Source organism: Pipra filicauda, unplaced genomic scaffold (genome assembly GCF_003945595.2).
Source record: "Pipra filicauda isolate LSUMZ 115617 unplaced genomic scaffold, ASM394559v2 scaffold681_size158758_pilon, whole genome shotgun sequence".
In the NCBI taxonomy this organism is placed as follows: Eukaryota; Metazoa; Chordata; class Aves; order Passeriformes; family Pipridae; genus Pipra; species Pipra filicauda.
In genome coordinates this window covers 102419-127302 of record NW_024104844.1, presented here as the reverse complement: position 1 = coordinate 127302, position 24884 = coordinate 102419, and the positions used below count along the sequence as shown (strand labels likewise).

Sequence of the window (24884 nt, the reverse complement as noted above, 5' to 3'; positions counted from 1 at the left end):
CACCACATCTGCTTATGGAGCTGTAGCACTGCTTGGAGTAAGAATATATCTAATAGATTTGCAGTTCAAACAATGAAGCTTTGATATCGAAGGAGCCAAGCAGAACTTGTTCTCTCCAAGGCACCTCAAAAAGTCTTGTTTCAACACAGTGGATATGTCTCTTATATTATACTCCTGTAAAGCATCCTTTGAAGGTCTTGAATCAAAACAAAACACAATAAAACACATTCAGATTGAAAATATTTTTTATTGATCAACTTCTTGTTCCAGACCCTCACTCCCCACCCATATTCCTGATCTCACATCATCAATTCCACATGATTTCAAGATATGCTATTAATCATTTTTTTGTTGACTTTATTCCCTTGTTTCACAACAGGAAATAAGAATGTTTGACAGGACTATTCAGTGAAATAAAGGCCAAATGTTTGATAATCAGTGTTTAATATTATTCTGAACAATTTAATATAATTACTCATATAATGGGAGAAAAATATTCCAATTCTTTCCATTGGACTGTTTCCTTCTAGGCTGAATTTCCACAAGACAATTTTAAATAACTATCAAACCAAAGACATGTACCATCTCAGACAAATACGAAGGTTATCTCCAGTCAAACACAAATACAAGCACAGAAAGCAGCTGTTAGATATATATAAACAATATAATCTGTCGTGGTGAGTTCATCAAAATGGCATCAGAAAACAAAGGAAATTACAAAGAAGAATAATGTAACTAAGCTGAGAAAACTTCCTCCATTCTTCATTTCTCAAAAACTTTTGCATATGGTTAAAAAATTAAGGTTACAAATAAGAAAATCTGGAATATTTGTTCTATAGGTACACAAAGTACTATGAAAGTACTCATTTATAGCATATTTTATATGAAATACTACTTTAGATGGGAAGTGTAAACTTGATTCTCTAAGCGATCTAAGACGTTCTTTGTTTTGAAATACTGGGAAATAAGGAATCATAATCTAACTTCTTTTGGTCATCTTAAAATAGGCTCAACTTGTTAAATTCTTCACTCATGAGAATAATCTCACAGTAACTAGCAGAAACTGCTAACATGACAGATGACCAGTTAGATAAGATTTGCAAGTTGCTCCAAAATACAACTTGACGTTAAGAAGATACTGATGACCTTGAAAACATGTTGTTAAATTCAATGCAAGGACTGCACACTCTTCATCCTAGGGGAAAAACAGAAAAGGAAAGAAGATTGTTTGGGGAGGTTTTCTCAAAAGTGTGAAAAAGTTCACTGCATTCATACTTAGTTGGATTAAATAACAAATCTAATCATTTTTCTACAGCTTGTGGACTTGACTGTCACATTTCAAACAGTGCTCAGATGAAAAAATGAACAAAACCAAGCTACTTTGTTCTTAATGGTATCTTCTGACAAGGGAATAGCCAAAGACTGGCTCAAAGCAAGGACAGTAGCCCCTTCTCAACCACACGATTTGCACAGATTTTGCAAGGCTGCATCTTTTCCCCATGTTTGTACAAGGGTTTTTCAGAGCATCTCTGCTCTCTCTGGATTTCAAGGTTGCTCCCACTCTTCTAGGTTGGCTCTGAAAGGATGTGCACGGGCTGCATTAATTACTGATTTGTCTATAGCCTAGGATAGGTGTTTTGCAAAGGGCTGTGGGAATGACAAGAGGCATTGGAACAGCTGAGCAGACATGTCTAATGAGTGAGAGCATGGAGGGAACAGATCTGCCTGAAAACATCAGTGAGAAAGCAGGGGACAGGTGCTAATAATGTTCATGATATGCTCAGCAAATCTGAGCTTGTTCCAGAACTCTTGAAGTTTGTCTTGTTAGTTTACAAACTTCTACAAACTTCTCACTTCCACTGGTTATTTGTCTCCCTTTATCCTCTCTTTCACAGCAAGGCATCTACCTCTGATGCCAAACTACACTGCAATCGAGAGAGAGAAAGAGGAGAGAGTCACAGGAGCAAGGAATGTTTTCAGTGGGGACAAGAAAAAGGGAGAGATAAGAACCTGATGTTCTTTCTAGCTAATACAAAGTTCACTCAGATATTGCTTCTGTTCCTATAGAAAGGCCAATGATATTGTTTCAAGATTAACAACTCTATCCACTCTCACAGATGTTTTAAACTATACATTGGATGGATACCTGTGTGTCATGGCCTTTGCTGGATTTCCATCACCATAAGACTGATTGTGAAAACCTGAAGGAACAAGTTCAAATGTAGTTTGCCGTTTTGTTTTCATTATGATTCATGTATTTATTCTCACAGGAACTGATCTGGGTTATTGTTTCATTCAGAATAGATAAGGGTTGTGTTTTGGCTTTCTTTAATAGGTGAAATACTGTCTCAAAATGCTCTATTAAACAGAGTCCAGAAAAGTGGTCAAAGGAAACATAACATTTAAAAAGGACACAAAGTTTTGTCTCTACATCATTATTAAATGCAAAACAAACAAAAAAACCTCATTATTTTCCCATTTTCATCCATTGTAGAGCAAATAAGAGTAAGTCCTTCTAATTCCCAACGTACAGCTACGTATATATAAAAATGCAATCCATGCAGAATAATGCATTCTACATACCTGAAAGCTCTCCTTGAAGCTGGGAAGAGAGCACTCTTCACGATGGTTAGCTACACTGACCATTTTTTATAATAGATACTATTATCACTGCAGTCTTTGTTTTCAATAACAAAATACATTTTAATAACATCATGCCTGTTTTGGACACACTGACACTGCTTAGTATCTCTAACAGTAATACTTAGCAATGTACATTTCTATTTTACAGAGATGTATGCAGTAAATATTTTCAGTATTTCACTATGACATTATAATATTATTTGTCATTTGCCTTGACATTTTGTATAACCCATATTGTCACAGATTATGGACAGATCTTAATTTTATTATTCTCTTCACCTTTATGTGAATGGTTTTTCTTAACATTTTAGGTCCAAATGCAACAGCATCCCAGTGTAACAATTATCACCCTCAGTGATGTCTTTAAGAAAATTTCATCTCTTGGTTTTAACAGGCTAGTGCTTAAGAAATAACTTCACTACAGAAAGTAAGCATTTTAAGAATACAAAGGTCCTTACTAGTGATGCTGTTACTGTTACATTAAAAATCTTACATCTGACAAGCAGATGATGACTTCTGATAAGTCTTTAAGAATGTAGTAATTACAGCAGTGAGACAGACTGACCTACTACAGTGACCCTACCTCTGACACTGACTTATACCATCTGCCTTAGAGGGAAGTTTTGGGAACCCTGGTCAGCTGGTAGAGATAGATTTATCCACTGACTAATGTGGACCACGTTCTCCCAAAACCAAATTATGGTAGAATCCATGAACTATGAGGTTTATGTACAGTAAACATAGTGATCACATATTACATTTCTGATATTCTTGGTAAGTGCACAGTTTCTTATATACTTTTTCTGAATCTCCACAAACTGTTCATCAGGAAAAAAAACTTGTGATAAAAAGTTCAACATTTAAATCAAACACTGTGTCCAAAATGGTTTTTAGTCAGTTTTCAGTATTCCACTACTTTCATTTACTATGCAGACCCAGTCTCTCCTACTATAAGGTGTAGGAGAATTCCCAGACTGCCATCTCTGGAGCCTTTTTACATGTTTTTGTCATACTCTTTGCATTTGTTAAATGGAAAATATGAATAATGAAAACGAGTTCAGACTACATGAACCACAACACTGATTATTTAATTGATTCACCTTGAGTGGGCTGGTTATGAGTTTTTCAGTGGAGAAGAAACTTGAACTAGCATTTTACAAATGTTTACACAGGGAACTACAGTTAGACTACAAAGTTAAGCCTGCTCCTTTTTAGTATCAGGCTTCCAAATCTGAAACTGTAGTTAACTGACAACTGCTTTTAGACAACAGAGAAAATCTGTCATAGGAATTACTGTGTTTACAATGAACTAGGAAGGGAGGTTGGCTGTTTGTGTGGGTTTGGGGAGAGGTGTTTTTGGCAATGCTCAGACTGAGCCTTCTCTCTGCTTGACTTCTTTCAGACTTTTTAGTTCTAAACTAGTCAATCCACTCCTGCGCTCCTCACTGTGAACCCCACAGCCTTAGTTTGCTCTGAACTCACTAACTTCTACAATGCCTTACTTTCAGGGCTTGGAGATTTTGGAATATTCTGACTCCATAGGTGTATCTGAGTGTACCTCAAATCATAATAATATACTCTAGGGTACTTCTGCGAGGAGGCAAGTGCTACTGTCCCATTTGCAGAGGTGGGGAACTCACAAGTAGGGCTGTGCTGCAATCACTGCAATGCCAGCACTGTGTGCCTACTTGCCAAAGAGTGTTTTTAACTGGTTACCTCATGTACTGACAGCAAGGTAAATATAGGTGTGGCACGTAGAACTTGGCATAGGATGGAAAATTCTCCCAGGAAGCAGAGACAGTAACCAGCCACACAAGTTGCCCTTGCAGTAGCTAATTGAAGATAGTTGAGGTGTATGAGTCCATTGTCTATAAAGCTGAGCATATCTAGCTCTCAGGCAGACATCTGCATTTAGTCAAGTGAATCCTACCTCAGTTTCCCAGTGAAAACACACTTCACTTGAGATGTTCTCTTCTACAAAATCAAGACCTAATACTTCTTATGTTATCATGCATACTTACCACAGTAGGTATCACAGATTTGCAGTGGCACTGAATAATCTACATCTGTTCTCCAGCCCTTTTAAAAGAAAGAATTGAGGCTTATTCCCCCTTCAGCAGAACTGTTACTAAGCACTTGTGCTGACAAAATGAGATTGCTTTATTAGTTTACTCAAGTGACTGCATTTTTAATCTGATTTTAAATAAACACGTATGGATATTGCTGGTTTAGTGTATATTAAGAGAGTTGCAATCACTTTTACATCTGTAAATGAAAGAACTAATGTTTTGGGGTTTTTTTTGAGGGGGAAGAACTGTATGCTGACAGATGTCTGATTTACAAAATAAATAATTTATGGAGGAAAATATCAGTCTTACTACCAAATTTGATTTCTCACTAGGGAAAGAAGAACAACATCTCTCATTACTCAGAAGGCTCTTACCAGTCTCACTTTCATCATGCCTCTTTCTCCTTAGCAAAAGAAAGTGAAGCTGACAAGAGCCTTCCAGCGCAGCTGCTGGAACCTCGCAGCTCCAGCTGTCAGTCTCTTTTCTCTTGGTGTCTGCTGAGAACCAGGACTCCAGAGAGGAATAAACCTATCAGCTTCATGCTCATCTTCTATTAATGTTTTCTGACTAAAGTTCAGCTATAGAAATAGTGTGCAAAAACGTCAGAAATAATTTGCTCAGCTCTGCTTTCAGGAGTGCTAATTCTAGCACACTGTGCACTTGCTGTGCTGTTTGCTATATGCCTCACCTTTTCTAGTTAATGTCAATTTTTGAAAAATTCATCTATGGTTTACTTGGATCTTTTGGTAGCTTGGAATTTTTTATTACAAAGAAACATATAAAGAGAGAATTAGCAATATCCTGATGATATCCCTTTATCTGCCACTGACAAAGGAGCAAGATCATGGAGAGCAACTTCTCTGTTAATGTCATCTCAATGAGAGGTGGTGGCAGCACATCAAGCTATGAATAATGCTCTTTGCCAACTCCATTTGCACAGTAATCAGATTTGGCTGGAAAGAGAAAGCAGAGAGAGTACCTGCTGGTTTTCTTTTCTTTTCTTTTTTAGATTTGTTTATTTGTTTATTTTGTACAGAGTACCTGGAAAAATCAAGACACTTACCTGAATACAAATTGTTGACCCATACATTTCCTGTGGCATAGTTATTGATACAGAATCTCCCTTATGAAGAAAAAAAGAAATTGAAAAATACAATTTTCCATACCATGAAAATATATTGTGTCTCTCCAGCTATTTGCTTTGTTTGCCAATAATGCTACATGTTCTACTGTGACACAAAAATTAATGAAATGTTATTTATTTTCAGACATAGCCCCAGATCTCAGTGACCATAAGCAGCTAGTGTAGTTTTGCCAAGCACAGTGTGGGAGCACAGGGAGAAAGGTAATGTTCCTACATTTCATGGAGCATCATAAGGCGGACACCCTCCCTGCCGTGGCTGCTCATGCCGTGTTCACTTCACATCATCTTCACTTCTTTTCTCTGGTGTACATGAGTTAAAGGAATGACCCTTTCTTTACAGTTCTTCTGTACTTCCCGTCCCATTGTATGCAGAGAACAAGTCGAACCTTAGGGTAAAAGTGTCCTAAATTAACTGGTCTGACACTTCATATTTGATTGATTATGGTTTGTCCTCAAAATAATGTTAGTTACTCCACCAATAGTTATGAATCCTACACTACTCTCTTCAGTGTGGTAAACTCCTAAAATAATTGTTCTTTTTTGAGCATGACTGAAAAAGGATTACTAGATAGAGAATGAACATTGGTTTCTGGGAACACAGAGATAGGTCTTGATGAAAACTTTGTATATACTGCTCATGGTGTTGAGATAGGAACAGTATGCAATTTATGTGGGGTCCCTTTCTGTCACGGTAGCAGAGGACATAACAGCTTTGTGCCAGAGGGAAGAAAACAGTATTTTTAAATCACAGAATCAAAGAATATGCTGAGCTGGAAGGGACATCAGTGCCCTTCTGGAAACACACAATTCAATACCTAACTGTGATTTATTGGTGCTCCATCATTACCCCCTCACTTAGCAATTCACATAGGGAAGTATAAACTCCACAGATTTAATGTGAAATAAGACAGTTGAAGGAAAGTGCTGCTATATGTTCCCTGAACATAGTGTTGACAACTCTTTTACTGTCCAGATCACCATCTCTACCAGTAATACATAATTTCCCAAGATACCTTTTCCCATTAGGACAGACTCTTGATATCACCACTGATGCCCTCTCTGGTCTGTGTTGATTAGGATAGCTGATTTTTCCCAGGCCTTTCCCCATGATTATTCAGTTCTGGGATCTCCTAGAGGAGCAAGTTATCATCTTCCACTTTAGCATGTCCTAAGCTTGAACAGCAAAGCTGAGTTGGAAAACTCTCTTTTTACAGCTGCTCTGTTACATTCAGCACTGGAGGTGCAATAAAGACCTAAACTGATTCATTAGAAAATAAATTCACCATTCAGTGTCCAACTCTTCGAGTCTAAGAAGTCTTTATTCACAGATGCCTAGTTCTCAGCTAACCCCTGGTATGTGCACCCTGCTCACTAAAAGCATCAGAAGCACTTGAAAAAGGCACAGTTGCAGTGTGTCCCTGCACATAGTGGCAAAGAAATACAGCTGGAATATATCTTAAAGAGAGGACAGGTGTAGGAGCTATGGTATGCTTGTGTCTTCTAAAGCACATCCCCCTACAGTGGAGTGAAGTCAATGGGCGAACAATTGAAATCGCAACATCTGGATTTCTCAAATTTCTCAAAATCCATCATATGACATCTCATATACCTGGTCAGGGGAGCAGACAGCAGGAGCACACATTTAGGGGTGGACATAAGACTACTGAGGAGCTGGCTGCTGAACCAGCAGGATGTCTTTCAGCATGGTGGCCGTAGTAGCTACTAGGATCTATCCTGTTAATATTCTCCTATTTGAAAAATAATGCTATGGCTGCTCTTCTGTTCTTTGACCTCACTTTCCAGATGTGTCTCTCAGTAGATCACAGGTCAGGCCAACAAGGTAACTGGCAGGCAGGGTTGAAGGCCAAGGGCAAGCCACAGTGCTGCACTGAAAATGTGTGAGATATAGGTTTAGTTGCAAGAGAGGAATGAGGCTCTCATTTCATGACTGGCTGCTGCCTTAATCAGAAATCTCACCCTCCCATAATCTCTTCCCGCTCTGTCCTAGCTGTTGGAAGAACCAGTGTAGTCACACAGTCAGTTGGCTCAAAAAGATAATTTGGCTGAAAACTTAGCTTTTTTTGTGTGTTGGGTTTGTTTTGGCAGCTGTGAGATTTGGAGTGGCTCAAGTTCATCATAGATTGATGTCTCAAGTCTTACATTTCATGATGTGACATTTGCCAGGTCAGCTGTATCAGTGACCCATACATGAAATACTAAACAGTAACATTTGCTATATGCAAAATACAAATACCACACTACAGAAATGACATTAAAAGAATATGAAGGTTCCACTTAATAGTCACATCCTTTGATGTGACTCATTTAACTCCAGGATCTTTATTTCTTGTTTCAGTGTGAGATGAGAATTAGAACTACATGCTTCTAAAATGTTCCAGTAATTGTTCCAATATGTACATGCATGGGTTTATTAATGCATTCAAGTTACAGAATGATAAATGGAATAATAAATGAATGCAGTTAGATATGTTTAGAAGTCTTACAATGTTTAAGAAATAATATATACAAACCACAGAGACTGAATGGTGCATCCCAAGAGATTCACATGAGGCCATCTGCGTCCTGTTACACACAAGCACTGAGAACTGTGCTTTGGTTTGGGATGTGAAGAAAACTTGTATTTGCTCTGCAACGGCAGCAGTTCTCATTTTCCAAGCTGATATTAGGGGAAAAGACTTGCTTTTAGATATACAAGGACCGTATATTATATTCTAAATTTTTACATCTATAATAAAAGCCTTTTGTATTAGTTAAGTGCTATCAAGTGATATGCAGGTAATTATTTTGATTCCCACAAGTTACTTTTTATACTGATAAACACTTGATCTACTGGGCATACTTAGAAGTAGCAAGCTTTCAAATCTCTGACTTAATTTACAATTTACAGTGTTATGAACACATCTCAACAGAGAAGGTTCACATCTAGTGACTGATTAAAATATTTTCCGCAATATAATATTATGTAATTTTTAGAATATATGTTTACCTGGAAATTCTCCATGAGCAAATGGACATTTAATCCAAGTTCCTTTTTTGGTTGTAAACTGAAAGCAGAGAAATGTGTTAGAAAAACCAAATTTTCCATTTCAGCCTGTGGCAAAATATTCAACTAATGATGATCAGGGCATTCCAGAAAGTTGCAGAAGATTAATTCACAACATTCCTGCTCTATGATATCTTCTAACCCTTGACTTAAACTAGGTCCCCTAATTCTTCAGGTATTGATAGACACATATATTTGACAGAAACTTCTGGTTCCACCAACTTAAAAGTAATCTAAAAGCAAACAATAATATGCCTGTATTAAACTTATGTGGCATTTTTTTCTCAACTAGAATAGTAAAAGATACTCCAGTAAATGTACTGATAATTTTGTGTTGATAATTTTATTTTCAAATATTTAATATGGAAAACTTTATACATTAATTTGAGTGCATTCTTCAGAATTTGCACTGACCAAGAACATTTTTTTCCTGCTTTTCTTAAGCAGAAAAAACAGAGGGCACAATCTGACCTGTGTCCTATCTATCCTTGCTGCTGCACTTCCAAACAATCACCTTCTAATCTAATCTTTCACATTTCCTTCATTCTTAGTTGCCATTCATGAGAGCTACAAAACAAAATATTGATCCTAAAGGACATGAACAGTTTTTTTTTTTTTCAGAGCTGACAGAAAGAAGGCAGTTAATATATGTTTTACAAAGAAATCCCTTTACCTTCATGCAAAGTCTCGGGTGAGTGTCCACACGAGAATATTTAACCTGCTTGAAGACAGAGCACTCCGCATTAGCTAGTTTCATTAACTAGTTTCACAAAAGCAATTATTCAAAATTTTCATGGTTTGGTTACTGTGAAAGGAACTGGTTTGTTTACTTTATAAACATCCCAGGAAATTAATCACATAAAATAGTTAGAAACAACCATTACTACAGATTAGTGAATCATTTCCTTTTTATCTGTAACATGTACCATTTTTTACAATCAGCCTGACCCATTAGAGCTCAATTAATTGATTCCATGGGGGTTCCTGTGCAAAATTCTTATTACACAGTCATTTTATTTCAGTCCCTTATTTGCCACTCATCAACAACTCAGCAGAACATTTAAACATACACTCAAAAATGTTCCACCATCAGTTCAGAAATCTTTCCATTTTTCATATCCATATTCCAGAACAGTTAAATGAATTTAGATATCCACTTAAGCCATCCACAAAATGTTGTTTTCGTGATTAACAACTCTATATCCACCAAGGGCTTCACCATAAAAAGCCTTGTCTCATTTAAACAATTACTACATATATAAGTGATTCTCCTTAAACAAACACTGTTGCTTAAGTGACTGAGCACAACACTCAGCATCATGGCCAAATGCTTCTTTCCTCTAACTTTTTTTGAGAACATAATATATGTCCTGAGGCACATCTATAACAGGGTCACAGAAGATAGTTCTGTAGGAGTCGACTCAGACCTGGAGACAGCATAGTCATCAACAGAGAAAGGCCCACCCTCATTAGAGAGAGGAGTGATGTAGCTTTGGGGCCTAAGTCAGTACATGTGCACAGTATTAGAGTGTGTGGCCGTGTGCGGATTGACTGGGGGAGCTGGCCCTAGCTGAGGAATCTGCAACAGTCTCCAGGACACTACAGAGATTGTTTTCAGGGCTACAGTACAATAAATGGACCAAATTCAATATCAAACTTTTTAGAATTAATTTTTAAAAAGGGGAATTCATTCTGTATGTGAATGTTGATGATCCTTGTGGGTCCCTCACAACTCAGGATAATCTACTATTCTATGATTAATATTAATATTCATCCATTAAATGCAATGAGTAAATACAGAAAAACACTCATTCTCTGTAATAAACTAACCTTGGATTCTGATCTGGGTTACAGATATAACCATTACCAGCCAAACCTCATTTTTTTGCTTTTTTTCTCTTTCTGTCCTGCAAATAATGAGTTGTGCTTGCTGTCAGCAGATGACTAATCCCCCAGGGATCACTCAGATGTGTAAAATTCAATTAATTTGTTTTTTCAAGATCAAAGCTTTGTTGAAACTCATAAAATGGTGAATCTGAACAATCACTGAACACTTGGCCAGGAGTTCCTAATTAAAAAAACATTCAACAGTCTTGAGCCAGCCCCAGCCCGCCCCCCCCCCCCCCAGTTACGTCATCATAGTAATAATAATCCAAAAGTTTCAAAAATTAAGAACTTGTATTTGATTTTATTTGCCTTTTCAGTTGTTACTTCAAGTTTACTGCCTTCTCTCCACAATCAGAAAAGCTTGAAAGCTACTTTTCAAGATGAAAGCCAGAATTCTAATGAACGTCATAAACCCAGAACATTCAGCATCATGAGACTTCAGACTGAAGTATTAAGCCATTCAAGACACATGCATTTGAAAACCCCTTTCAACTTGAGAGAAGAAGTGCTGGAAGAACTAAGGGACATAATATTTCAGCACCCACAATTTCCAGACATTGGACCAGCTTTAGGAAGGCACTTAAAAGACACCTTAGGTACAAAATAGTTGTGCCCTACCAAAGTACTGTTATGTGTCCAGAAAGATTTAAAAGAGATTTAGCTTCATCTAATTTACATTTTAGGTGTCTAAATATTAAATATTCAAATCTAGTCTAATCACAATAGACTTTGTGGTAGTAAAAAGAAAGAGGTACCTTCAGAGAGAAATCTCTCCATCCTATTATGCCTATCTAGAGATGAGAAGAGTTGTTCTCCCAATGTGTTTGTCTCCCTTAAACGGAATCTGACACGAATAGTGTAGAATTGAACACCTAACTTTTAGAGTGCAAAGTCAGTATAGATGAATTGTCTCTACAATAAATGAAAAGCAGATCCTATTTACCCCAAAGAATTTAGCAAACAGTACTAGCTGCCCAGTCATCTCCACTTTTATTTCTTAATAGTGAGTCAGTGACCATTTTGAATAAATCATGTGATTAGCATACAAGAACAGACTGTGACTATGAATAAAGTATCAGAGAAGAAGAGAGGAATTTGCAACTGTTCTTACTCCAAAGTCTATCTCTTCACATTATGCCTTTGGTGATGGCATTCAATCTCACAGTTTGAATTAGTCTGCATAGCTCTTACTTTCTCGGTAGAATTTTTGGAAGAGTTTTCTATGTCTTCACAGTCGTGGTTCAACTTTGTGAATCTGCATAGGTTAACCATGACAAGCACAGGACAGGCTGGCTCCCAAGCTAGGGTTTGTGTCAATGGGTTATAAACAATATTATCCCATAGTGTCTTCGTATCTGTGCACAAAGAGGGGAACGTTATTCAAGATGTATAGACATGAATCAGAACTGTTCGTAAGTCTGATACCTCTACATATGCTTTAAACCAAAAGGTTGGACTTAACACAATAAAACACTTTCTCAGGTTATACTTTTTTCTATTTATCTGGTAAAACTTTCACTTTCATACGTATGTAATATGACTACTCCTTTTTCAGCTGTCATCTCAGACCAAATTCTGAGACTGCTGGAACATTTTGTGTGAATAATTTCCCATTAAGCATGGGAACCCCCACATGCAGTTAACTGTCTTTTTCACCCCCCTGCTCTATCCTTTAATTTAGGTGTCAGACACCTTCTTCAAATGTCTCCTTGAAGCCTCTTCTCATATCAGCATTTCACAGCTGACCTCAGTGGCTTTTCTTTCTTCTGGTCAGTTTGTGAATGACTTAGAAAATGTGGAAAATGACTAGAAAGTTACTTGGTGTTTACATTGGCAAAAACTTGGTGAACTGTTTGGTCTCAAAGTACGTTATTTAGTCCAACCACAGCAAAATAAACCAATATGATGATTTCCTTGAAGTTTTGCAATATATGATTTTCACTTTAGATTAATTTTAAATTGTGGCATACTACTGGAGCTGTTGAAAATTACTTCTGTAAAGACTAATCACACAGTACTTGCCATTTGCAAAGGGGCAAAGTTGTATCCTTCTTGCATCTGGAATAGCCAGCCAACCCTACAATCCAAAAAGTGGCCATTAGTTAGAGATTCTCAGACACATTTTTAACATTTGAGGTAGAATGTGACAGAAAACCTTTCCACCAAAGACAAGGATGCTATGTTTGTTAGAAAGCTTTGAAAGTAGTTTCTTAAAGAAATTTTGCACTAAATTTTTATGTTATTGTTCATCATTGAACTAAGGTGATCCCTTCTAACACTATATTCCTACTATTTCTGTGCCTATATTTAGCCCAGTTTCATTTAGAAAGTCTTCCAGTTTGATTTTCATTAAGTTTCTTTCAGTTTCATTACTTTCTAGGGGTATCAAAAGACATTCAATAATAATATTATATCTTCTGGCTTTTGTAATGATAAAGGATACATCCTTAAAATCTGAGGAGTAACACTTAACCCAATCTGCAGGTATATGTTCATGGCTGCTACTATACCCTAATTATTTCAATTCATGTGCAGATGTTTCTGTTACTTACAGTTCTCATCTGTTTGCTCAGCAATCCTATTGTGGAATTCTCTGTATATACACTGAGAGGAATAATACCTTTCTAGTGACCTCATATCTTCAGAGTGGAATGATAAAAATCCCTAGTCTTGGAAGAGACTGTGGTTCAGCTCATATATTTAGGTATGTGATTTCAGGTCCCTACAATGTACATATCTAAGTGTGACTAAAGTTCACAAACTACTATTACAGTAAATATAAAAATCTAGCCAATGCAGACAGTGGAATCTACAGTGCAGTCCAGCACATCCCAAAAGAGTCACCTATATTTGGTCAGTTAAGCACCTGACTGCACTAACTAGATCTTCACTGACTTTAAGAATTTAGATACCTAATTTGAATGCTGATACCTGTCTTCGAACATCTACATTTAGATATCTTAATCCACAAGGTAAATCCTACCCCAAAATTCACTGAGGAACTAGGTTCACATAGTATCTTTCCATCTTATCAAGATCATTTTAAACTGGTTTGTTAATTTTATTCCTTTGTATATAGGTTATTCAAAAATGTCACTTCTCAGGTTATCAGAAAAAAATCTGTAACTGTTCTGAATATATTCACATAATGAAGTTTATCTCCCTTCATCCTTGGAGCAAGAATGGTTTTAGCTTAAAAATTCTTATTTTTCCTTGTAAGCAACATTTACTAGGCTAATGGAAACATGTTCTTTGAATCTCCTTTGTAAGACAGTCTCTTCAGTCCCCAACCATTCCAGATTTTTATGTACATCTTCCATTTGAATTAATCTCTCTTGGATATGGATACAAGAATTGCTTACAGTATTTCAAAGAAGACCTTGCCCATGGTTTCCTGTTAGCTCAGAATAATCTAATTCACTAGGCTTTTGTTCATGTTTACATCATGGGAGTATGTTAGTTTAATCATCCTGTGATGAACCATTACACCCACATCTTTTTTCCTCCACTGTTATTTCTAAATGAGGACTCACATTTTACAGCTAGAATTCTTTTTATTAGAGCAGTGCATGAACTTGGACTTCATACTTGACACTTCATTGTCCTTTGGTTATGTCACATATGAAGATTCCACAATTACCCTGACCCTGTGGTCCATTTTGACTACACCTCCAAAGTGTAACCTCATTACATGTTCCCACCCATTTGTGCCCATGTCATTGATGAAAACATTTATATTAGAATGGCTATAAGTGTGATCCTTAAATAATCTCCCTACCAGCACAGTCACATTCAAGAGGAGTTGTTGAGTTAGCCCTGCAGCCAGGTATTATCTACCAAACTTATCTTGTTCTCGCTCTCAGCTTCCTCAATTTCTCTTTTAGTTTCTTATGCAACACTATATCAAATGATATGCTGACATTCAGTCAGATTAAATTTTCTTTTTTTCATTACTTATAAAAAAATCAGTCAAAATAGTCTTACACAACACATTCCATAAATTAATGTAAATTGTGTCCCATTTTTTTTCTGATCACCATTTTAATTAGCATTTCCTAAAAAATCACTTCTACATTTTCAAAATCATAAGCTGAAACAAGCCTGTCAAAAAACTTGGGTTGAGAGACTTTTCCTCATTTCTTAGCACAAATCCCTGATAAAATTTCTTTAATCAGAAATGCAAGTATGTACCAAATTCCAGACTGTATTACCTCAATGCAAAGACACGGGAGTAGCTGAGAATATTTCAGAGAAACTGATTTAAAAGATTCCTTTCCTTTTATCTGAAATGAAAAAGATGGTCATGAATCCAGGACTGTAAATTACATTTAATAAAGTTAAATGATATAGATGTAGAAGGCCATTTCTTATAACTATGACCTTAATGAGCATTGCCACCTACAAGTCACCCTTTCAACATTTCGACAAACTGCTATGAGCTTTAACTCACCACAGCAAATGCCCCTGCATCTTCACAGGTAAACCATTTGTAGCACAGGCGAACATAATAATCTTGTTCTCGGGGAAAGTTGGATACATTCACTGTTATAAGTTTCCTTGCCCTGTCTACATTATAATCAAACTTTCCAGCTGAAAAATAAAATTCAAACATGAAATTATCACATCTGTTTCTTTATTAATTTATTGTTTCTATTTTTTATTTATTTATAAAAGGTACAAAATGTATTTCATAACTTCATGGAGATGAAATTCAACATCTATAAATTCTTACCTAGGATGTTTGAAATTATTATTTTTATATCCTGATATTCCTCAAGTTATTCTTATTTTATGAGATACAATAATTTTTCTTCAATATTACTTAGTTTTAAAACAGCACTTGCAATACTGACAGGCCAAGACACCTACGTATTTTACTTCAAATTTAATAATTGTAATCTTACAAATACATGAAATATACACACTAATACTACTGTAAAAGCTGATTAACCAAAGATTGTAATTTAATTACATAAAAAATATGTGCAACTGTGTTAGACAAATGCAGTATGTGGGGGGATATTTTTTTTTTATTATATTCATGGGTATGCCAAAATCAGGATAGCAGTTTGGCAAATTAATTTCAATCTATTTATGAGATATTTCTATAGACAAAACATAAAACCAGCAATCCAAAGTACACAGAAAGGACACAAATCTATTTCCAAAAGTTTAAGTAGTAAATAGGTTGTAAATATCTTTATCTGCTACCTAGCATTTCCAAGTCAACACAGAGAAAATAATTTTCCAGGACATGACCTATCAACTACATGGTAATTAGAAGTAGTGATAGTTGGAAATACATTTTTCGCCTGCTTATTCATGTATGAAAAAATATCATGGTGTAGGTCATCAGAAATATCTCACAGCTCTAAGTTGTATAGAATCAGCTCACCCAAACAAGCTGGAATATATTTTCCCACATCACTGTTTCTGCAATCTGCAAAATAAAAGCCAGAATTTTATTAAGTGCTGCTTAATTCATATAACTCTGTAAATAAACTCTCAAATTATCCAACAGCTTCTCATTAGGAAACTTATCTCTTATCCCCCTTTTTAAAGGCAGATTTACATCTGCTTCTAGATAAACAGCAAAAAAGAAAAGTACTCTTCCCACACACAGAGATTGTATCACAATATGCCTTAAGGAACTATCTCCCCAGTGTGGAGTTTCTACTGGAATGTTTAAGGCATCGGTCTAAGATATAACACTGCACCTCTTCACCTAGTACCTTAAAACTGTGCATTTTTGCCATTCTGATTCCAAGCTTAGAAAGAAACACCTTATCTAGCTCGCAGGGAACTTACCAGAATTAGAATCCAGGCAACGCTTTCAGAACTAACGTCTGATATTTGTATCTCCAAAACTTAACTCTATTTAAGAACACTGAATCAACTTGTGTTGTATTGCCTACTGTTTTCACTTCTCCTTGCATAACTCAGTATTAGAGCAAGTCCTTTGCTCCCATTTCCCCACAAAATGCTTTTTCACAGAGAAATATTTCCTATTTTCATTTGTTGACTCACCATTGTAAAATGTCTTAAAACTGGGCTGTATAAAACTTTATTTTCCCTCCTCTTTATTCACAAAGTACATATATGCTTCAATAGCGAACCAGGATTTATCAAGAAAAGGAAAGGCTTTTCAAGCACAAAAAGGCTTTACTTCAATGAAAGCGTGAAACTGTATGTAAGGGATGACATTTTTCCAAGGGGCAAGGGCAAGAGTCCCCCCACTCGTGTGCTCTGGAGACGGGAAGGCGGGACAAACCCAGGCACTGGATCGAACAAGGGTTCTCATGTCATTTTTTGCACTTACCTCCACTGGCCACACTGTATCTTGGTTGGACCACAGTGCTGAATATATTTTTGTATGCACATGGCATAATTTGTAAAAAATTTGTAGGCACTTTACCCCAAAAACATGGAAATTTGCTACCTTATCATTTCCAGTAATGTGTCAACAGGCAATAGAACAACTAGTTAATGAAAGTAAAACTCAGTTTCTGTAGGCTTTCCTATTAAGCTTTCCTTGTCCTCTGAAACCACCCATGGCCTAACCATGCAGAGAAGCGGAGGCTCCATCTTAGGATAGAGAGCACACGGGGCCGAACCCAAGGGCAGAGAAAGAGCGTGTGTCCATCACAAGGAGGCCAGCTGAGACAAATGCATAGCGTTGTTCAGTTTTCCATATACTTTTAGATATAAACTCTGTGTTTCATAGCAAGTTGAGACCTTTCCTTGCACACAAAAAGAAAATCACTGAAATGTAGGCTAAGACTGGTCCTGGCATACATGTTCTACCATCAGTTATGTCAGTGTATCCCAGAACCGTGGTTTGGACTTGCTTTTACCTTTGTGTTTTTTGGTTCGTTTTGTTTTTTTCTTTGACAAGATGATTCTTGAAAAACATCTGTTTTAAGATGTTTTCCTACCTTCAACATAGTATTCCTGACTCAGCTTGACTTCACAGTAATTTGGTACAGTTTTCATGGTCACATAGATGTGTTGTGCTACATTGACTTCAACACAATTGAATTGTACCTGTACCTGTTTAAAACATTTATAAAATCAAGTTCATGATGACTTCCAGATACATAAAAAACATTGGTTAACAAGAGTTAAGCAAGCAATATTCTTTCTTCAGATTATTCATATTTACAGGCAGCATTAAGCAGTCTCAGATATTGTAGCATTAAGAATGCAAAAGAAGCAGATACAGTTCAACAAAAGGATTTCAGAGTATCATCATTTCTAATCCAAGATGTTGCTATCTTCTTCACTTTTAGAAATCAAAATATCTACAAGATGTCAAATAATACTAAAAGCATAGAAATACAGGTATTTAATGCTAACTGAACTTCAAAAGCAAAAAAATCTTTCATACTACCAAAAGCCCCAGCCTAGGCATTTTACAAGCACAAACACTTGCAGAATGGGGAAAAAATGTCTGTTTAAATATTTAATGAAAACTTCAGCAAATTTATTCACTCCAATAACAGTTTGTGAGACAAAGTAATTTAGGAGACAAAAGTTGAGGTCCAGTTATAGCAGGTCATTCCCTCACTGACAGCAGTAACTATTAAATTCCATATAGATTTTCATGTTGGATATACTCTAAAATTAGGCTTTGCATAGCCAGCTTCCTTTGCCAAAAGGAAGTACAAAAATGGTATGGAATTTAATTTATAGGATGAAAAAGGTCATTTTGTTTTGGAGTTTCATTTGACAATGCTGAAGTACACAGTTCATTGCATTTTTCCACAAAGTCAATAAGAGAAGAAAATAAGAGAGATACAAAGTATACTTCTTTCCAAAGGCCTGTAAACATTTAAATTAAAAACAACCCCTTAAAAAAAAGTCATCTACCTTCTTTCCATTAAGCATCTTGCTTTTTTTCCTAGTGAATCTCACATTTGTGCACTGAGACTGTTGTGTGTCCAGTGAAAGAGAACATATTTCCAGTCCACGGATATTTTCTGAAATGAGTTAGGAGCAGATTTCAAAAATATAATTTAAGCATCTCTAAGAAATACAAAAAAATAAATTAAAATATACCATATCGTAAGCTTTCCTTTGAAGTGAAAGGCACACATTTTTTATATCTGTTAAAACAGGGACATTATAGATAACACACACATGAGGGTAGGAGCAATGATTTGACACTGGTTGCTTTAAATTAAAGCTTTAATTATGCAAATTTTAAAAATGAACCTATTAGCTCTGAGTGAAGCAACCAAGAAATATCTAAACAGTAACACAAGCATATGAATGGCAGGGTGTTAGTGAAAATAGACTATGCACAAAAAGTTTGTGTGCTTTCATTTTATTTTGGTGCAGAACTGTAACTTCAGATGTATAAACTGTTTCTCCGTCTGTTGGGGCAGTAATCCATGTCTGAGTTACCAAAGCAGACCAAATTAGTGTGTGTATGTGTGTGTATGCATTCAGAGCAAGAAAGAAAAGGGCATCAGTATGCTTGGGGCACTAGTAGAGGACAAGTTATGTGTATTATATTGGAAGTTAAAATTCATTTGTCACGGCTCAATAGGAAAGCTGATTCCTACCATCCAGACTCAGAGTTCCTTTAATGTTTAAATAAAGAGAGCATGGGCTTCCTTGGACACATTTCATCACGGTTGATATCTTCATGCTTCTCAGTACCATAGAAGATAAAGATGCAGGAGCATCACGGCAGAAGCTGTTAAAAATGCCACCTGCAAATGCAAGCATAAGAACAGAGAAACCTCATTGCACACAGGATATCTGGGTGAGACAAAGAACCACAGGTGGAGCTCCAGCTCTCCTGAAATCAGTAGGGGAGCCACCACTTTGCAAAAGCCAATACTTTACCTAAGACTTTCACATGGCTAACTTAGCTAGTTGGCTTCACTAGCAATGCAGAGGGTTGGAAAGAACTACAGTACAGATGAGGTTTGATAATAAATTTCTGGGCTTAGGGAAGTGTTAACCCACAAGAGGCAGCAATCAGACTTCTAACAGTTAAGTTAAGCAGAACACATCTACACTAATACTGTTTTTAAATAATCAGATCTGCTGGATCATGGCTAAACTAATAGTTTATTTAAACTTTTTTCAAAACCATTACCTGTATATTGCGAGCACTCTCATATCTTTTAGGATTTAATTTTAGGATTTTCTGATGGTCCCAATTGCTGTTAAAATATCACTTTCACGCAAGAGGGCACCATTGCATTCCTAGTCATGGAAAAATCCCTTACACCTACAGGATTTCCTTCTGCTTTAGACCAAAACAGCAAGAGCAGAATTAATATTATCCAGGACTTCTTCAAGGCACAGAACACAGTAATCAGTAAGCACGAAACACAGCTATGTCTCATCTTATTTCCCTATGGAAATTTAGTCATTCCAAAGCCTTAGAACATCAGTTTGCAGAGCCACCACCTTTTTCTGTGTAAAAGAAAAAGGCCCCAAGAAGAACAGTGCACAGCAGCCAGATGTGAATACTATACTCCATGTTCCAAGAATAGGCCGTGTAATAATCCTGAAGGTATCTCAGGATGGAAAGTTATTGTACAACACCCAATCAATCCACCCACAATTAATTGGGAGGTTATTATATTGCAGAACTACCTGATAACTCTTACTAATAATGGGATAGGTGAGGATTAGTTTTAGCTCTGCCTCTTTGCTCAAAAAGATATTTTCTTGACTGAATCGTAAGACGTGCAGTTGTAGATACCCAGTGGTATGCAGGAGCAACAGTCTCTGCTTAATTCCTTGGTCATTGGTGTAAATTTCTTGATCCAGGCCTATAATCTTGCCCATTCCTATGTTTGTGTAGAAATGATTTAAGGGAAAAGCATTGTACACGTGTGTGTGTGTGTGTATACATATGTATATGTGTATATATATATGTATGTGTATATGTATATGCATATATATATTTATATACAGTCAAAGCTGAGAGTTGTTTACAAAGTATTCTTTTTGGGTGCATTTGACCATATTATTTGACCCTATTATTTTTTGGGGAGACTGTCATGACTTAATTGAATTTGGTCCATAGTTATTACTGCCTGAGGCATGGTATCGTCAGATGTCACAGGGTTGGTAATATCTCAGGAGAATTCCAAGTCAACCTAGGTGCATTGCTGACATGGGATCAGCACCCTTAGATGCACAAACACAGATTTAGGGACTACTGTCCTTCTGTCAGCAGAGACACTATTCTCCGTGATCACAGTTTCTATCTTCAAACTGAGAACAAATATGTAATACACTGAATGAAATGAAATTACGTTTCCACTTTCGATTTTTCCCATTCATTTCATGATACATTTTGAGAATTGCAAAAAATTCTGCAAAACTCATTAATAATAATTTAAATGGATCATATCATGCATGAGGATATTAGCTTTGGATCAAAATAAATATGTGATTTAAGAAGACCTGACACAAAATTATTTTCATTGTCTAAATCATCACAACATGAGACTCATTTCTGACTAATTCTTCAGTAAACTCTTACTTTATCATCTTTTAATCCCCCCTTAAGATATCTTCTTCTGGAACACATCCCATTTTCCTTTTTGCAGAAGTAGCTTTATCTATACCCCAGAAGACATAAAGATACATTTTGCTACACAAACCATCTGCTGAGTAAATCTTGCCTAAATTTTGTGTTTATGAATGATAGCTGTAATTAGCCCTACATGAGAGAGGGATTGTTGCTTAATAAAAGGTTCCTTAATTATGAGCACACATAAGCCCAGGCATAAAGAAACCAAGGCTTATTATTCATCATGTAGACACTTTCCTTGTATTTTTGCCATCAGCTCAACCACAGGAGATTATTTTTTTTTAATCTGATGATGCAGCAATCAACCCAGAACTGTCATGACAGCAAATCACACCTTATGTACAGCTGGATAATAGAAGCCAGAGCTGAGCAATGAATACGCAACAGAAATTATTAGATGGATAATTTGAAGCCTCAGGCAAGAAGATGAAATTGGAGAGCACGTTAAAAAAAAAAAAAAAAAAAAGTAGAGAAAACCTATTAATAACAAGCCTGGGCCAACACCCAATGGAAAATCCTAACTGTTTTTTTGTCTTATATGTCTTACAAGAATTGTAAGAATCTGAACTACTTATGATACTGACAGTGCTAAATCTATGAGCATATCTAAAGCACACTAGAACTGCTTCACTGGCATATCATTCCATGACTATAAATTACAGTAGTATTTCAAACCCATTTGCATATGATTTATCATAGTATCTGCTGCATCTGTTCATTAGGATTATTCAACACAATTCATAAACAAAGTAGATATGTTCCAAGATAACTACATGGTGCACTTCAGTTAATAAATACCAAAATTTGCTACTTGAAAGTACTTATGGCAATTATGAAATTGATTAAATTTCGACTGACAGCCTCTCTTTCACAATGGATTGCAATGCACAGTAAATTAAAGGGGTTTCACAATTGTATGTTCAGAAAATATTTCAGACTTTCAAGGATACTGAATAACCTGCTGATATACTGTGCCAAATATATTCTCTAAAAATGTAAGGCCTTTTTAAAATTATCAATATTTTTGTAGCAATGTCAGGATATACTACAGTGAATTTCAAATACTACAGTAGCTCTTATGTAGTACCAATAGTCTAGAAGATCATGAGGAAGAAGGCAGCCAAAGCTATGTTGCCAAATACTACTGGGCCGGAGGTTGCAAATTCTGGGAAATAAAGTCACCTTTTTGTTGCAGCTAAAAGAAATGACTACTGCAAAGGTCCTCTACTATACATCTAAGGTCTTTCAAGGTAATTTTACCTTGAATAATAAATAATAAAAAGAATTTATAATAAATATAAAAGGAAGTAGGGAAAGACTATACACCCACTGTTGCACAAGTGAATTAGAATGAAGACAAAAAAATGTTTTTTTCACCACCCCTATAAGGCTGAGTCATCCTACATGTTACTTGTGTTAAAGACAACTGATAAGTCATTTTCAAGTAACACTGAAAAACCTACAACCAGCTGCATGCACATCATCTTGAAGGATAAGGATCTTTAGTTTACAAACCCTTCAGTGCCCAAAATCTATATCCAATTAAGAGAGAAACATCTCACTTATGCTTATGTGCTTCATCTGCATGTCCCTGCATTAGGGGTTGGACCAGATGACCTCCAGAGGTCCCTTCCAAACTCAACCAAACTGTGCCTGTGACTTGAGCAATTCTCGCAGTCAACAGAGAGGGACAATCCCGCTCACCTCCTAAAAAGGACGGAATGAATCATCACCTCATGGTACCTATGAGTCTCCACTATCTAGATCTGCATTTGTGTAATATCCAACACAGATTTTAACTCATAACCAACAGATTTACAGGTGTCCTTCCCTTTGAGACCAGGGCTGGAGGGTTCGGTATCCTCAGACTATACTGCTCAAGGACATTAAGGCACGCTTCAGCTAGCAGAGCAAGGCTCAACACCCCTGTTTCTTCTTCTACCTTCCACGTAGTTTCTGTAACTGTAGCTCAGATGCCTAATCCTAACAAGATTCATTCACAATCCTTGAACCAGCCACGAAAGGTTCACTCTGCTGAGCAGTAGAAGACTAAAGACTTTTTCAGGTGGAACTTTTAACTGCATCCCTTCCATACACATGTTCTTCCTGTCCACCTCAACACAGGTCTCATAAATGCCATGTATTCAGAGTAAGGACTCATGACAACTGACATTCATCTCATGCACCATGCAATAGCATCAGCATCTCACATGCCTGTGGCTCAGCATCACATCTTCTCTCTGTCTATGCTCTCTGCCACATGGATTCAGGAAAGGCACTGTGGAGACAGGCAGTGCTCAGTTATGCCTCCAGCTAGGACTGTCCTCTCAGGGAGAACTATGACTGTCCTCTCAAGGGGGACTGCCTGCAAGGCAGCTGCCTCATACTTCCCTGCAAATGACTGTGTGCACTGGAGAAGTGATTGCTGGAGGCTTCAGAGTTCAGGTAGTTCAAGACCCTGTATTATTATTGTAGGCAATAATAGTAATAATAAGTAGAAGAAATAAAAACATGTAGAATGACTAAACAAACTCTCTCAATGACCATTTGTGGTAAGGCAAATTATAAAACTAATCATTACTAATCTATTGTTTATCAAAACCTACCGATTTCCAATGTTTTGGACAAGAAAACTGGTGGTAAATACCCTGTCATGACAGTGATGTTATGTCACTACAATGGTGGGTTTATTATCTTTAATAAATTATCTTTAAAAAAAAATAATAAAAATGTGAATGGCATATACTCACCGGAAGGTTTGCTTTTACAATGAATCCCCTGTAAACAGAAACAAAATATTGTAAAAGCTAGTAATAAAAATAAATATTGCTTAACCATTGCACACAAATAGAAACATATCTTAAACAGGTAATCATATTCATATTTCACAATAGAAATAATTTTCAAGGTTAAAAAAAGGTTTTCAACTACAGTGAAAATGCATATCACTATGCATTTCCTTTAAAAGCAGTGTCCTATTAACAGGGACACTTTCATCACACTCACAAAAGGAGCAGGCACCACCTTGTCTCCTCTGCTCTCAAACACAACAGCATATCACTACTGCATATGGTAGCCTTATATGTATGGGGACACAAGATCAGCATTATCCTCATTTTCATGTATTCCTACTGAGGTGTGTAATTGTTCTAACAAGTATAACAGTTCCATCAAATACAGACAGCATTTTTTCAGGTACTCTCATTCCCACCGACCAATAGCTTATGTATTGTTTCGTTAAACTTTACAATGGATTGCTTCATACCAGAGCAAAGGAACTCAGCAATTTTTTAATGGAAGATATTTAGAATATTATTGAATATTATATGATTTCTAGAAGATCTCACTAGAAAGAAATTATTATGGTAATTGCAAATGAAGTTTAGAAATAAGACTTGCCTTTTTATTTCTGAAATCTGGCTCAGAAGCCTGAAAATAAAATTACTCAGGCACAGTACTTATCGTGTTCAAGTGGGAAACTGTCTTTGTAAGAGGCAAAGTGAACCTGGCACT

The 24884-nt window shown here is 36.4% G+C and overlaps 1 protein-coding gene across 1 annotated transcript in view; it reads right to left on the bottom strand.

The window, feature by feature from the left end:
* Window positions 1–963: 963 nt before the first annotated feature.
* Window positions 964–24884, bottom strand: part of IL17REL (interleukin 17 receptor E like) — a 39224-nt gene continuing 15303 nt past the window's right edge. The window contains exons 2-17 of the mRNA XM_027741863.2: window positions 24122–24149; window positions 19375–19524; window positions 18677–18786; window positions 17743–17857; window positions 16203–16247; window positions 15258–15397; window positions 15019–15090; window positions 12830–12884; window positions 11999–12162; window positions 9594–9641; window positions 8864–8921; window positions 8388–8533; window positions 5776–5835; window positions 4665–4722; window positions 2147–2201; window positions 964–1195 (exon numbers count right to left, since the gene is read on the bottom strand). Coding sequence (XP_027597664.1) covers window positions 1168–1195; window positions 2147–2201; window positions 4665–4722; window positions 5776–5835; window positions 8388–8533; window positions 8864–8921; window positions 9594–9641; window positions 11999–12162; window positions 12830–12884; window positions 15019–15090; window positions 15258–15397; window positions 16203–16247; window positions 17743–17857; window positions 18677–18786; window positions 19375–19524; window positions 24122–24149 — 1332 coding nt within the window. The 3' untranslated portion in view covers window positions 964–1167. The remainder of the gene's footprint in view (window positions 1196–2146; window positions 2202–4664; window positions 4723–5775; window positions 5836–8387; window positions 8534–8863; window positions 8922–9593; window positions 9642–11998; window positions 12163–12829; window positions 12885–15018; window positions 15091–15257; window positions 15398–16202; window positions 16248–17742; window positions 17858–18676; window positions 18787–19374; window positions 19525–24121; window positions 24150–24884) is intronic.